This window comes from Chanos chanos, chromosome 5 (genome assembly GCF_902362185.1).
Source record: "Chanos chanos chromosome 5, fChaCha1.1, whole genome shotgun sequence".
In the NCBI taxonomy this organism is placed as follows: Eukaryota; Metazoa; Chordata; class Actinopteri; order Gonorynchiformes; family Chanidae; genus Chanos; species Chanos chanos.
The window spans coordinates 13,537,398-13,553,763 of NC_044499.1; the positions used below are offsets into that span (position 1 = coordinate 13,537,398).

The 16,366-nt window shown below is 40.7% G+C and overlaps 1 protein-coding gene across 1 annotated transcript in view; it reads right to left on the reverse strand.

Moving 5' to 3' along the window:
* LOC115812185 (receptor-type tyrosine-protein phosphatase mu) overlaps positions 1-16,366 on the reverse strand; it is a 98,614-nt gene that overhangs the window by 45,283 nt on the left and 36,965 nt on the right. The window contains exons 8-11 of the mRNA XM_030774669.1: positions 10,730-11,038; positions 8,436-8,545; positions 6,480-6,681; positions 6,178-6,280 (exon numbers count right to left, since the gene is read on the reverse strand). Coding sequence (XP_030630529.1) covers positions 6,178-6,280; positions 6,480-6,681; positions 8,436-8,545; positions 10,730-11,038 — 724 coding nt within the window. The remainder of the gene's footprint in view (positions 1-6,177; positions 6,281-6,479; positions 6,682-8,435; positions 8,546-10,729; positions 11,039-16,366) is intronic.

The window sequence follows — 16,366 nt, forward strand, 5'->3', positions numbered from 1 at the left end:
TGAAATGTCAGCATCTAAACATAAATGAGTAAAGTACAGCGACTTTTTGTTCTTTTTTGTTCTTTTGGCTATTGGAAAAAATGTAAGCACCTAAGCTCAGAACGCACATTTTCACAAAATCTTTAAAAATAGAAATCTCTGAGGTTTAAATGATTCCGAATATACTCCTGGCTTCCACACTGAGGTGGTGGAATTAGGTGTCCTTCCATAACGCCTGACCGAAACAGGATGATACCTGGAAATAAAATACGCGTGGGTCATTTACACCTCTGAACAAAGAGTTATCACTTTCTGTAACAGTTACTGTGGAAACGGAGAGTTCATCTGATGGTTGATCTGTTTTAGCACTTAATATTCCCCATAAATTCTCATTTTTTGGGGGCAGTAAAAAAAGAAAGAAAGAAAGAAAAAAAAAAAGGGCTCCCATGACATTTTGAACTTAAGAGCTAGTGATAGGACTGTGTGATTATATGAATGACGTGCTGGGACTGGATAGGGCTCTTCTTTCTTCCCTCAGGCAAGATAAAGACTGCTCAGGGCCATGGAGATCCAAGGATGTAAGATGGCTGCCACAGCGTCTCTTAGCAACATGTCATCTCTATCCTCTCTCCCAGAAAGATTATAGTATATTTAGCTATTAATGCTATGATATATAATCTACTGTTGCTCTTTGATAATTCGACAATGATGATCTTTGTGTAAAAGATGTTAAATTTGCACTAATCAAAGAAAGAGTAAACTGAAATATGAATGATCTTTTGACTGCAGAAGTGATCAAAGACAAAAGTTTGTCTAACTTTCTATAAAAGGAGTTCTTGTGAGCACAAAGTGAAGACTTTTAAATTTTCTCTCTCACAAATACACACACAGTTGAAGCGACTACAACATATGTGGCTTGTCACTGGAGATAACTGACTACGCCTCTAGTATGCAGTGCTTTCACACTAAATAAGCCTCATCAAATACAAGTGAACAAACTGCATTTATGATTCATTACATGTGTAGAAAATGAGCAGTGTTATGTACATACAGCATATCTGTAATTGCTGATGAATGAAGCATTGTGGCATGACTTTGTTTTAATTACTTCAGAGAGACTTAACGTCTATCGGAACAGGTTCCACCTTAACCCACCTGCTGGGCATCAATGACGAGTCATGATGACACTGCCTAGTCATTTAGTAAAATGCCTAATTCAGCATGACAACTGCAGACTACAATCAAACCAGAAAGAAACGAAACAAACACAACCGGGAAAAACAAAACAGAAGCAAGAGAGGAAGAAGAAATATGGAGATAGGAGTTTGAATTGAAAATGTAATATTTTGTATTAGTTACATCACTAGTGAGCTGCAGGCATTTCTTTTAAACTTCAAACATGAAATCTGACTATGTAAATTTTACTTAGTGTATTTAAAAAATAGGGTACTAATGCTCTTTTCTGCAATATACTTTAGCAAATGATTTAATATATTTCTGTGGAACAATTTGATGCTGTACGCCCACATAATTTTCCTGTTTAGGTCACATGTAACAGATGCATCGGTAACTAAGTCTGATGTGTGGTGGTTGTTTTTTTTACATCGGTTAATTCTCTGAGGAAGAGGAAGAGTAGACGGGGGCCTGTGGCTTTTCCCCCAACACTACCACCTACATATCACAGGAGAATGGAATACATGAAGTGCTCCCCAAACTGCCATTTCATTACAGCACAGGCGGATGAGGACTCCCGCGGCTCTGATAACTAATTGATTAAAACCGGTGACTCCAGCATGGCTTGACATATCTATCCCAGCGTACGACGAAAGAAAGAGACAAGGGTATGAAAAAAAAATGAGGTATGCTGGTAGAGAGAGAGAGAGAGAGAGAGAGAGAGAGAGGGGGACAGAAAGAGAAGGAGCTGTTAGAAGACGGGGGCAGTCACTATGATCTGTACTGTGGGCAGCACCCGCGGTCCAGTCCGCCGGCTATAGCTCTGGCTGACACCAATTAGGCCGCTTCCATCCCGCCAGCTGCCGAGAGCCATAGCAACCAATTATGGCGGATTGACTTGGTATTGACTGGAGAGTGACCTGAAAGTGCGATTTATTTTTTCCTCTGCTCTGATAGCTGAGTGTGAGCATAGGTTTCTGTGCTGTGGTACAGATGAAGAACCTGGAGAACATCTAAATCACACCCACTCGTTCCAATCTACCTGTCTGTCTGTCTCTCTCTCTGTCTCTCTCTCTCTCTTTTCTTTTCTCACTCCCTCTTGTTATCTCTCTCTCTCTCACTCTTTCACCCATACATGATGCAGACTAATGCTAATCGTTTCACCTAGCCCTCTACCTGTGTGACTGAAACAGTGGGCATATAATTGATTTAAGAGAGTCGGAAGAAAATAGCTTTTCTGTCTAACCTCTCTCCCTCGCTCTCTCTCTCTCTCTCTCTCTTACACACACACACACACACACACACACACACACACACACACACACACACACACACACACACAGATGCACACTCTTTATCTCTCCCAGGTGTTCTCTAAAAACACCACAGGAAGCAAATTAAATGAGCAGAGATTACATCTGCACTTTAATCTGATGCTCTGACTGGAATGACAAAAGCGCTGGTTGTAATGTGAGCAAAACTATGGGATTAGTGCAGAATTACAGGATTTTATTTGAATGAATATGCATGTTCTCAATACTGCCTGTCTCTGTAATTCCAATATTTATGACTTATCTGTTCGTCTACACACTACTAAACATCAAACTTAATAACATTCTTCAGCCCCCCCAGATGACCAATCACCTGAAAGAAGAACCGGGAAAAACTGAATGAAAACCAACTGTACTTGCATTATTAAAACAACACATTATTACAACACTTACGCTATTGTGTTATTTATTATTTATTATTATTCGTGCAATAAACAAGTTCTCCAGAGTTCAACCTTTCCACCGAAATAATAATGAATGGATGCTTGGTTATTTAAAAAACAAAAGATTTGTTCTAAAGGAAAGCATAGTATGTTAATTTGAAGCTTTAGAAATTAAATCAGTTAAATAAATATGTAGATCTCATAAGAGCAGGTGAAAAACAACAATGGATACTAGATTAATGTGTATATGTGCACGCGTGCCTGATTGTGTGTGTGTGTGTGTGTGTGTGTGTACTACTCGTCTTGATTCTAGCCCTAGGCACAGGTGATCACTCTGAAGGGGGGAAAAAAAAGAGTTTGAATGGCATGAACGATAAGGCAAGCATCCCAAATCGCCTTTCTCCGCAGCCATGTAAACAGTTATTTTGGTGCTTGCAGTGAAGAGGCGTCTTCTGGCCTTGATGAGGGCCATTTCAAACATTAGTTTAACTCAACATGACTGATAGACGGATCACTAATCCTCTTAAAGCTACAGCTACACGCTCTCTCCCCCTGGTCAAAAGTGTTCTGCGTAATGGGTGTTTGTCCTCCCAGAGATTAGCTGTCAGAGCCAACTAGCGTGTAGGGAATTTTGACTGATTACTAATTACAAATATATATATATATATATATATATATATATAAAATACTCTTTCTCTATCCCTGACACCAGGCTGAGATAGGGCAAAAACGCACTATTTCAGAATGCTCTATCAAAGACAAAACATGTTTTTTTATTTTGTTCAAAATTTTTCTTTTCTCCTTCCTTTCTTTCTTTCTTTCTTTCTTTCTTTCTTTCTTTCTTTCTTTCTTTCTTTCTTTCTTCCCTTTTTAATGAGCAGATGCTATCATTTGTTCTTTATTCGGTTCTTTATTTTTGCCCCATATCGCAGGAAAACATCTGCTGTTTATAATGCGAGCGTCTGGAATGACATTCCCCCCCAAATCCAATCAGTGCTGAAGATTACTTTATCAAACCAAACTTCTCCAATGAAAAAAAATAAGCAGAGCGCCGATGATTCTTTCAGCTAAACTTCTCACTTTCTCCATTAACCACTTCCCACATCTCATCTCATACAATCTACAGAACATAAGGCAGTGACCTTTGTTACTGTGTTGCGTAACACAAACACAAAAATCCGTAATTCACCCATGGTTAACATGAGAGAAGGTCATGAGTATTTTCTCATCCATAGGGTTTCACTTCAGAACTTCGCATCATGGAGCTGCTTTATTTTCCCTCTCTCTGAACTTGTTTGAAAGTATGAGCAATTTTCCAGAGAGTTCTTCAAACAAGAAAAGCAGAACATCTTCAAAGGCCCAGAATTTCACATCTGCCTCTTCCTGTGTTGGCACTGCATTCTTTTCTGCCCTCTATAGTCCTCCTCTTTCTACCTGCTTTTTTGCTTCATATATTTATTTGGTTTAGAGCCTGGCTAAAGACTGAAACAGTTACATGTATTCTGAATATGTCACGCAGAAACACACAGAAACATATGCCCCCCCCCCCCCCCCCCCCCCCACACACACACACACACACACACACACACGCACACGCACACGCACACACACGCACACGCTCACAAAAATATTTAAATCCAGAACTTGAAACACAAAACCCTCTTTGTGTACCTTTAATCGCTCTGATTTTATAATACAGTTCTAATACTCTAATTAAAGTAAATATCAAACTTGCATATCAAAACAACTGCTTTCTATGGTCACGCTCCCCGCGAAATTGAGCCATTGATATTTCTGTCCATCCATATTAATCGAATTAAATAAGAGGCATCTCTACTAAAGCTTACGTTGAAAACAAAAAAAACGAATCATACTTTACTGCCCTCGGTGAGTCGTAGAATGACACGAGAAGAGCTTTAAGTGAAGTCGCCATCTTAAAAGACAAATCTGGGTCTTTCATCGACGGAGGAGTAAGAAACCCCTCTAAGTAAACAAAAGAGAGAGCCCATGTGATAATTAATGAGAGTGGCGACTCATGCTGGCACCCTAATTATAATCAGCCTTTTGTAATTAGCCTACTGATAGAATGCCACTCTGTGCTCTGGAGGGTCTTACAAATAGTTCATGATTAAAAAAAAAAAAGAAGAAAGAAATGTCTTCTGTCTCCATTCAGCACTAGTAATAATAAATATAATAACATGTTGACTAGTAATATACAGCGTACACTGTATATTGCAAATTGCAGTTAATTTCTAAAGCATTCCACTGAGATATGACCTTTCAAAATACTTTCTCCTCTGTATTAAACACATCTGCTGGGCTTCTTGAATCCTACTTTAATTCTCTATTCATAGTCCACTTACAGCCAAGATGAAAAGTGCGCGACGCGTCAAAGATTACTCTACCGCAAATATTGTATGATACATCATAAATACATAATCAAGGCTTAACACAGTTAAATGTCTTTTTTCGCTCGCGAGCGTTATGGTGGAGTTCCTCCGTTTGTCATTACAGGCAGCGTTAAAAGATGAGGCCTAAGACCGAGGAGTAGAGAAACAGTGGTACAGAGGAGTGAGGGGTTCTGAAGTGTAGCAGTGCCCCAGGATTCCAGCGGTCCCTGAATGGGACAGCAGAGACTAAAGGAACAGTCTGAGGGCGTTCCGAATGAGAGCATCTGCTCTGGCAGCCTGCTGGTTCAGGCACACACACACAGAGTAGCATTGGTTTAAATATTTGATCCTGTGTGGAGCAATGTGTAATATTTACTAATGAGCAGAGAGGAGGGGAGTGAGTGAGTGAGGGAGTGAGTGAGAGAGAGAGAGAGAAAGAGAGAGAGAGAGGGAGAGAGAGAGAGAGAGAGAGAGAGGGAGAGAAAGACAGAGTTGGAGCAGAAAGGGGAAGAGAGGGACGGCTAGAGGCTGAGGTGGCAGAGGCTACACAGCCAAGCACATAAAAGCCATACAGAGGGAGAGATCTCCTGGAGCTTCACACTCACAAGGCTTTGTTCCCTGCTTCAAAGCCCACCGCTTACTCACAGGGATCCAATCCACAAACAATGAAAATGTGAAATAGATAGAAAACAGCACTGAAATAAAAAAAAAAAAGGGCAAACAGTTTTCCGCTGTGCTTAATGGATCCATTATTACTGAAGAAATGTGGTCATGGTTGGTAAGGTGTCATCAAGGCTAGAGTGAGGGAGGTGTGTGTGTGTGTGTGTATGTATCTGTATGTATCTCTCTCTCTCTCTCTCTCTCTCTCTCTCTCTCTTTGTGTGTGTGTGTGTGTCAGCCTGCGTGAACTTGATGTCCTACCTGACGGGAGCCCCTCTGCTTTGTGCAGGCTTCAGCAGGACTGTCACGGTGTTGTCTGTCTGATTCAGAGACGTCTCCTGATCATATGCAGGCATTGAGGGAGCTGGAGACACACATGTGAATACACAAACACATTTTGACAATATGAGCACCTTCCTCTGAATAATTAACACATTCTACTTACTCTCCATCCTTATTAGACTAACAAACCACATACACCCGTATACCCAAAAACAGCAAACTGGTCCACAATACTACCAAAAATCCAGTGGTATAGAGAGCATTTAAACTGGGATGCCCACCTGAGATCTTGGTAGTGGACTGGGTGATGGCTGGAGGTCCGAAGCCCTTGGCGGTACTAGCTCTAAGGGTGAAGGAGTAGGTGGAGCCAGGATAGAGCCCAAGAAAGACGTGAGATGTCTCATTACCCAGTTTAATCACCTTCCCACTCTGATTGGACAGGTCCAATACGGGGTCAAATGAGCTGACGGCCTTGTAGGAGATCTGTGGAGACAAAGGAAATTGGAGACTTGTTTCCCAAGGGTGAAAACAGTTTTGAGATGACTGACTACACTCTCCTTAGCTGTTGTTCTGTGTGGTAACAGGTCTCTTCAAGGTGACGTCTACATTATCTATTGCCTCTACATCTTTATTGGTGACTATGACTGCCACTCAGAATCTTTATCTTATGAAACTTAAGGGTATATGTTGGAGGGAAAAAATGTTCATTGTACTTTTATAAAATTCTTAACAATGCGTTTTTGTGTGTAAATGTACCTAAACTCAAAAAGATTCTAAAAGACAAGGCCATTACATAGACTGTTTTTATCTAAACAGCACCACTTTGAGCATTTTTTTGTGTGCGTCTTCATGTGTGAAGGGGTGCAGTAAAAGTAATTTCAATATAGTACTCAGGGAAGTTCTTAAAAGCTCTGCAAATTTGTCCTTTACGAGTTGTACTTTATCAAAACATAATAACATTTCTTTGTACCACCAACTGAACCCATTGGGCAGGAATCTGAGAGGAAATTGCAAGGGCATGTCGACAGGATAAAATCGTTCACCAAATACTTTACTTTCCATCAAACTTTTTATCGTAGAAGTAATCAAAGTTGCGTGTTGTGTGTTTCTCCAAATTATGTTCCATTTTATTTCTTGCACGTGCTCTATTTACTTCTATGTGTTCTATGTCATGTCAAAGTAGGTTTCATGGCCTTGAGACTAAGGACAGTCAAGGTTAATTTTTGGGTGAAGGACTGGCGTTCACCATTGTTCTGGACTGACTGAGCAGATACACAGAATTTATTTGTCAGTTTTAAAAAATGAGGACAGGTACTTTCATGGTCTCACTAGTAATGGTCTAAAGAACAGAATGAGTTTGGTCTTTCAAGCATCTGAGGGAGAGAGAGAAAAAGAGAGAGACTGAATGAGACAAGAGACAGAGAGAGGGAGAGAGAGAGAGAGAGAGAGTGAGAGAGAGAGAGAGAGAGAGAGAGAGAGAAAGGGAGAGGGAGAGGGAGAGAGAGAGAGAGAGAGAGAGAGAGAGAGAGAGAGAAAGGGAGAGGGAGGGAGAGAGAGAGAGAGAGAAAGGGAGAGGGAGGGAGAGAGAGAGAGAGATGTCCTCTGCCACTTTTGCAGTGCTTGGACAGAGGAAAAGAGCGGAAATCTCTTTTTGATATCACTGCTTGTCAGGAAGATTTCAGTTTGAGCTCTTTGATACTGTCAAATCAAAGGTATGACTTTACTTTAGGGCTACTGACTTCAGGGGAATGCAGCCAAAATAGTCTGGTCCAGCCTGAGCTTGACTTGGGTACCCACACACTTGAAGAAATATTACCATTTCTTTGTGGCTATTTGCTTGCCAAGAGATGTTTGGTGTCAAATAGTGACTGTATTAACAATGATTATTTGTATTTAAAGCATTTCTCCGATTCTTTTCACGAACCATCAACAGGAGCAAGGATTGTCGATGGCACCTGTCGACTACAAAGCATAATTTTCTGACATAAAAATATTCCACATACAATAACAACTCTCCTGTAACGAAACATTATATTACTTTGAAAAGCTTGATGTCAGCTAAAGTGTTAATATTTAATTGCATCATGTTTTATAATACACTTTCTTTTTGACAGATATCTTTTCTCATTAACTATGATGAAGTGGAAGCTGCCAAAAAACATGCCAAGCCTTATAAGGCACGTATCCAGTCCTGACATACGTACGACACACTTAATGATGGCTCAGACTGCACATACCTCGTACTGCGTGATAACACCATAGGTCTGAACGGGCTCCCTCCACTTCAGAATAATCTTGTCCTCATAAGCTATGGTCTGTATGGACTCCAGAGGAACCTCACCAGGCACTGGGGGGAAACCACATTCAAACAGTCAGTGCACCAGTAGCTACACATCATACCGTATTCAAGTCAATTACTTTTTTTATCAGCACACAAAGCTTTAAAGAGACATTTAAGCTTAGAAGGTACATGTAATTAAAAAAAGCTTTTTACAATTACAAAAGAGTTTTCATGCCCAAACCTCATTTTGACAGTATGTTAGGAAGAATGTTAACTCAGATGGGCTGTAAAATACACTGTTGATTGTACATTGTACAAGGATTGCACATTTGTATGAATGTAGGGATGTCATGTCGGGGCTCACAGGAAAATTACTTTATTATTTTATAGGAATATACATGCAACTTGGAGCCTCCAGCTCTTTGCATGACAAATTAATTTTCCATCATCAAGTGCTACATTGCCATATGGTATAATGTACATACAGTACAATATACGCGTGGGAAGTTCTGCCTCTAACACCCAACAATAGCTAAATAGCGGTTTGTGCCGGCTGCGTAAGGAGATGAAGTAAACAGGAAACAGATGCAGAAAGACAATGAGCAGCCCAGCTTGTGTTTTCATTTACATTCATATATTATTGAGAAATGATTGATACAATCAGAAGATATACCACAAAATGGTAGATCACTTCACAGCGTGAAAAACATCATACGTGTTTGTACATGAAAGGGTCACAGAACACTGAGGGGCGCACCCTTGGAGAAATACCAAAGCGTTCAATCTCAGCTCAATGTTTACATGTTCTCAGAAAGACTGAAAAGACACGCTTTCTCTCTCTCTCTCTCTCTCTCTGTAAATGAGGTAGAGGAGGTTCAGAAACCCTGCTCTGTGTGACGGTCAAAGAGAAGATCTGAAGGAAGTGTACTCCACCCTACCAGTCACAGCATCCCGTGGGAATCCAAACACACACTTTCTCTCTCTCCTGCATACACACACACACACACATACACACACACACACACACACACATATATATACACACACCTCTGAACCCCCCCATACAGAGAAATGGTGGTTGGCTTTCAAGATGTCCCCTCTGAATGTATGTGAGGTTGGAGTGAAAAGACTCTCCTCTCTGTCAATAAAAGACAGTGTGTTTGTTTTTGTTCTCCCTTCACACAGCTGGAAACTTGTTATCACTCTGCTCAGAAACTACTTATCTGATCCGTGACATTAACAATGGATAGAGAGAAAGAAAGAAAAAAAAACCCCAAAATGAAATCAAACAAAAGAATATTGATACATTTCTAATCACGCTAAGAGGTCGATAAAAGCCTCTTGCTGGGTTATAACAGAACATGCTGTTTCTCTTCTTTCTTTCTCCTTTCTTTCTTCTTTTGATGTGAATTATAATAAAGATCAATAAAAAAACAATTTAAGAATATTATTGAAATTGTTTTGATACAAGGCAGCAGTTGAGGTGGTGCTATTTGTGTTCAAAGATCTCTAGTTTATAAATCACGTTATCATTTCCTATTAAGATATTTAAACATCCATCCATTTGGATACGCACATTATGCTGAGCTGTATTGAAATGAACACTAACCAGACTATGACACACACAAACACAAACATAACCACACACGGCCGTCGCCGTGCATACGCAAACACACTTCAACACACAAACTACCACACACACACATGCGCAGTTATCAAGGCAGGACCTACATGCACCCAGCACTTTGTACACACTGAACACTATTTATATTATCTTTTCCTTACTATTTTTGCTACTCTTTTCCTTGTATTTTGTACACACTCAAAACCATTTATATTACATTTCCTTAATATTTTTGCTATCTTATTGTTATTTGTTACTATTGTCGCTGCAACTATCAAGGAGCCAAAACCTAAGAATTTTACTCTGTTGTATAATGAGATGTAACAATAAAGGAATCTTGAATCTATTTTTCTGTGAAGTCTTGATCGAACCAATTTCAATGTTTTGGGGACTCCCCACTTACACTAAACAAACGTAGGGCGTAAAGAGTCTAACAAAGACTCGCAATCAATTCCGTTGCAGAGGCAACTGCGCAAGGGATTAAAAATTCTTTTTAGCGAAAGGAGCAACTGCATCAGAAAACAGTTACCAATGAATAACCTTAAGATGAAGCCCTACTGATACATGGATCTTGGGTTTGTTTAAACAACTGAATTAGACTGGTTTTAGAAGTTGTCCATTCTCACCATCTTCATCAGTGTGAATGTGAAGTTCAGCGCTCTCCTTCACTCCCTCAGGGTTACGGAGTACCAGTTTGACACTCAGGTTGGTGTAGGGCGTCAGGTTATGGATGGTGTACTGTGGGATGGAGTTTTGATTGTTGTACGGGATCTCCTCCCGATTCTCCTCTTTCCCCCCTCCTCGTGAGTGGTACTGCACCGTAAGGCTGTAGTTATGACAACGGGTGACGTTGTAGCCAAATGGTTCCCAGCGAATGGTCACCTGCCTGGACTTGATGTCAACGACCTTCAGCTGCCTGGGTCCATGCATGGGCTCTGAGAAATATAAACCAGAGAGAGGGAGAGAGAGAGAGAGAGAGAGAGAGAGAGAGAAATAGAAAGAGAGAGAGAGAGCAGTTAATGTGTGAATTCTTCGTCAGTATAGGTCCATTAGATTCATGGTACAGATGGTTTACAAGACTGATATTGGGCCAAAGGTAAAAGACTTGAGAGGTATTCCACAATTTTTAACTACTTATGGAGACCATGGAGATCTATAATCATGTGTTTTTATTACATCCTGTAATTACCATATCTGAATGTTTACAATAGTTACAGGGACACAAAACAAACCTCTCCATCATTGATTCTAACTTCAACTCAACCTGTTTTTTAAGCTCCGAGCTTCATTACAATACTGTCTTTTCTTCTGAGGTTCGATTATCAACTATAACTCCAATAGACCATCTTTGTATGTTAACAACAGTAGTGAAAAATGCTTTTATAGATCATGCTATTCAAACTTGCTGTACAAAATCCAATGAAAATTCAACAGTTTATGTGTATTCCAGTATGGTCCAGTATTTGTATTGTGCACCTGGGAACCAAAAAATAGTGAGGCACCAAAATGCCAAGGCCAAAGCAGAGTGTCCGGAAACACCGGCCAAATATTTCATACCAAATACCACGTTCCAATATTTTTTTTTCATCTACTTGCAAATTTGTCTCTGGCCATTGCATAAGTTCAATTAATTTTACTTTTGATTTATGCTTCTCAATGAAATTGAATTACAAAAAAAGATGAAAAGAAAACTTATCACGGAACAGTAGATATTTCCAAGAGGACATTATTCCAAAATAACTGAACCGTAAATAAAGAAATAGATGAATAAATAGTTTTCGTAATTATTAAATAAGTCAGAGGTGATAAAGTCCCTTATTTTTGTGCCTTTGGTTTTGGCTGTGTTTTGGCTAACATCACGCTTTTTCAAAGACTGTAGCCCCAGATGGAGTCGGAGTGCTCGGAGGGATTTTCTTCTTTGTTGCCGTCTTTCTGTTCTATTCTGCATTTCAATCGGGCTGTTGTGAGTTAAACTTGGAGTGGAGAAATTCATTGGCATTGTAACCCCCTCTAGATAATGTAGCTGAACAGTGCTTACAGACTGTTAATCTGATGTCTGTATCAGAAAATATGAACTGGTTCCGTACCGCTGATACGTTTAGTGTGGAAAATATCTGTCATTCATTTTTACAGAACAGGAGTAGGGTGTGAACAGCATGGGTTGCTGGCGCTGTTTGAACCGGAGAGCAGCGAAAACAGCATTACATATTCAATCAAAACATTAGGCATTTTTACTCATTTGGCCGAATGCCAGATATGCTTTCTTTTTAAATTTCTATTCATTAATTCATCAGCTATTTTCAGCTAAATATTTTCACCCTCCGAACATTTGGTGCATCCCTGACAGAAAACATACATAATTCACAGTTAGCAGCTAAAAGTCCATGTCAGTTATCCAGTGGTCACGGTTCATCCTCCTATGTGCTGACAATTCCATTCAATTGCTCCCTTCTGAGAGAGAGAGAGAGTAGTAAGATCAGCCTCCATACTATCAATAGCAAGATGAAAACAGGAAAGCACAAACTATCAGGAGGCTATGATGAAAGGCGAACAGAAACATACTCAGCACTATAAACTACACTAAGGCCTGAAAGAGAGAGAGAGAGAGAGAGAGAGAGAGAGAGATGATGATGATGATGATGATGATGACGATGATGAGCTTTGTATGCTGTATGTGAGAGGTGGTAAAATGTTGTAGCCAATAACAATGAGGCACAGTGTTCATACAGAGTGAGTCCCCTGGTCACTCTTCCGTTGAACTGACATCCACTGCACCAGCACATAGTTCACAGGCTCTCTATCACAGTATTGACAAAGAGATAGCTGGCTTGTCTGACTGCAAAGGCCATACAGCGCGCCGACATCCCATAAACTCCAATCATGAAGCTTTCTCCCCACCTCAGTATCTTCCTCTCTGCCTCTGTTTTATCTCTCTACACTCTTTCTTCCTCTCCTTTGTAATCTCAGTCTTTGCGCTCTTCAGATCTCTCTTTCTCCCCATCTTCTGCTTTTTCAAATGCTCTATTTCCGTCCATTTCCTCGCTCTCTCACTGTCTCTACCTCCATTCAATCTCACATCCCCCTCCATCTTCATTTCTCTCCCCCCCCCCCCCCCCCCCCTCTCTCTCTCCCTCTCTCTCCCCCTCCCCTTCTCTCTCTCTCTCTCTCTCTCTCTCCTTCCCTTTCTCACTCTCTATCTCTCTCTGGTAAAAAGAAGAGCAGCCAGAGAACACGATAATAGGATCAATTTCCATTCCAGGTTAAATTTGAAGTCCATCTCTCTGGAACTTAACAGTTTCCCACCTATTAGGTGCAGTCAGAGCTCAATTTCCCCCCTCTTCCCCCATGAGACTCTGGCCAGTTATTCCCCTGCTCCACCACCCATGTTTAGCATTCTGCTGAAGGAGAGAAAGACTTTTCTCTCCATATATCATTCACTCTCCTTCTCATGCCCCCGTAGCCAAAACCACCAAAACAAACTGAACCACAAAACAGAGCAAGAGGGGGAAGTTTGTGTTTTTAAGGACACAGCATGGGCATGTTTTGCTCTGGTGGCAAAGCCCTGAGATGAAAGAATAACGCTGCAATAATATTGGTGCGCGAGGAGTTCAAAAATCAAAAAAACACACACAGGGAGACAACGACAGTAACGAATACTTTAAGATTCAAAACACACTTTGAGAGACTGACAAAAAAAAAAAAAAAAAGAAATGGTCTCGTTTCATGTTTTGACAGAGCAGAGGGTAGGGAGGTGGAAGCAATGAATTTCCTTCACATAGGTTAACTGACCCCTACTGGCCCTTTCTGCCCGGCCCCTCAAGCCCACAATATGAACCACAGACGACGTGGAGATTGGGAGAATTCAATGAGTGCAGCCACTGATTGGATCTCTCCTCTGCTTTAATATCATTGATGAGACAGAGGTGGTGGGGTCTCAGAGGTGACAGAACCATAAGAGAATTAGACAGGCAGAGGGCAGATTGACTGTGTCTTCTCCTCAAAACGGACGACAAAATACAACCTTCATGGACTCTCACGGCCTATAACCCGCTGCCGTGCAAAATTAACGCATTACTTTAATATAAAAAGTCTGAATGCTTCTGCATTATGGTTTGGTTGCCGTATTGTAAAAGTAACGTCTTTTCAGACATGATTGCCTACAGTCTCCATTGCTGAATATAATAAATGTCCTTGGCTTATTCAGCACTCTGCAGAAAATTGCTAGCCAAATGATTACATGACAATAACACATCTATATAATCAGCACATTGTACACGACGCACAGAATGGAAACGTAATGAGTGGAGATAGACAAACGAATAAAGATAAATGTAAAAAAAGCACAGATGTGAGTTATGAATTAAATGGCGCATTGAGTTTACCCATTCTGAGATGTATTTCATCATTTATTCACACAGCCAATAAGCATCCATGAAAAAAATGACATTTACAAAGGTCATGGCTATTGGAAAACAGCTGACCGTGCAAATTCAGCTCCTCCTCTCATTGTTGATCCATTTTCATTCTGACAAATCACAGATGATTACCGTGGACAGGCCTTCACAGAGAAAGCCTTCAGAGTACAATTCCCAGTGTGTGAAGTAAAGAGATATAAATAAGTAATGAAAGACAACTTGAATCAAGGAAACATAGAAGCCAACCACTACCACCACTGGACTATTCTTGCCTCCTGCCTGATGCTGTGTTTTTCTGTGTCTATGTGTATGTGCAAAGGAATGCAACAGCGAATGTGGGAAGCAAGAGGGAGAGCAAGAAAAGAAAGGGAGAGAGAAAAACACAGAGAGAGAGAGAGAGAGAGAGAGAGAGAGAGAGACAGAAAGGAATGATATGAAAGGAGGTGAGAGAATAAGCAAAAATATATAAATGTCGATGAAACACCAATATAGTTACAATTGTCAATTTTTTCAAATAATTTTCTCTGTTCATTTCTGGTCTTAAAATTTTAACATTGATTTTTTTTTTTTTTTTTTTTTTAGTGCTTTTTGCAGAACAAATCAAAAACGGTGGCTTGCTTTGAAACAGCCTTTGCTTTTTGTCTTGAATCAAACAGACTTTAAAAGCTATTGATTTTTGTGGCATGATCTGCGGCAAACAACTTCAGGCATCATTAAGGTGAGTGACTGAAACGTGCCTTATAGACCTGATCTGGTATGCCACGTCAATGTGCCTTTAAAGAATATTCTAGCTTTCTTACATCAACACATTTGAACTTTCCTTTTGATACGTGCTATTCCAAAAAAAAAAAAGAAAAAAACCCCAGACAAAACAGCTAAAATATCAATTCAGTATGAAGCAATCCGGCACAAGGAAGAGGAATTTTCAAAGTGTCTTAAGTCATTAAAGCACAAAGGGAGATCACCAGTCAGACGTGGGGGCTCAGTGCCATTCCACCATTTTAACACTCCGCAATCTCCACAAAACAAATTCTTTCTGAATTCTCTCTAAACTCTCACTGTGGAGGAGAAAGAAGAAAAAAAAAGGAAAATAACCGTGGCGAAAGACTGTGTGTACACGTGAGTGTGTATGTGTGTGTGCATGTGTGTGTGTGTGTGTTTGTGTGCGCGTGTGCATTTGTTGGGGGGTGGGGTGGAAAAATGGCCCTCTGTGAACGTTTGCTAGTTTTCAGGAGTGCCATCCAGAAAATAGAAGTTTAAATCCCTCCATTTGCGGAACTATCTGTTGGCCGCACTGAGTAGGCAGCGGTTACAGTGAAAGGCCTGGAGAATTGCAGGGTGGCCAGGCACAGAAATCAAATTACACCAGCCGCTCTGCCGCTGACAAACGCGCTAAAGTGTGAATTTCAAGCAGACACCGTTGAGGGGTGGCGAGAAAAAGCCCCCGTTTTCTGGAGCATTCATGGAGAAAGTCGCGCTTGCAGCACATTGAGGCAGGGGGAGTGTTGACGCCACATGCTCGGATGAAAACGCTACCTGATGGACGAAACGGCTAGAGAGGGGTGGACGGAAAGCTTCGCAGTTCTAGAACAAATTTTTTTTTTGCTCTGCTTCATTAAGCCAACAACAACAACAACAACAAAAAAGACATACGTTTGCACACAGGGACACATTCCAATGATGCCCACATTAACACATTCAAATCTGCATACTTTCACAAAACACCTGCATCTGTGGGGGGTTTCGGGGTTTTGAAGCGTTTCTTTTTTTTTGGTTTCGCTCTAACCGTTCCCTCACTACCCCCACCCCCTACGCCCAGCCAAAAACTCACCGCGTCGGCTGACACCC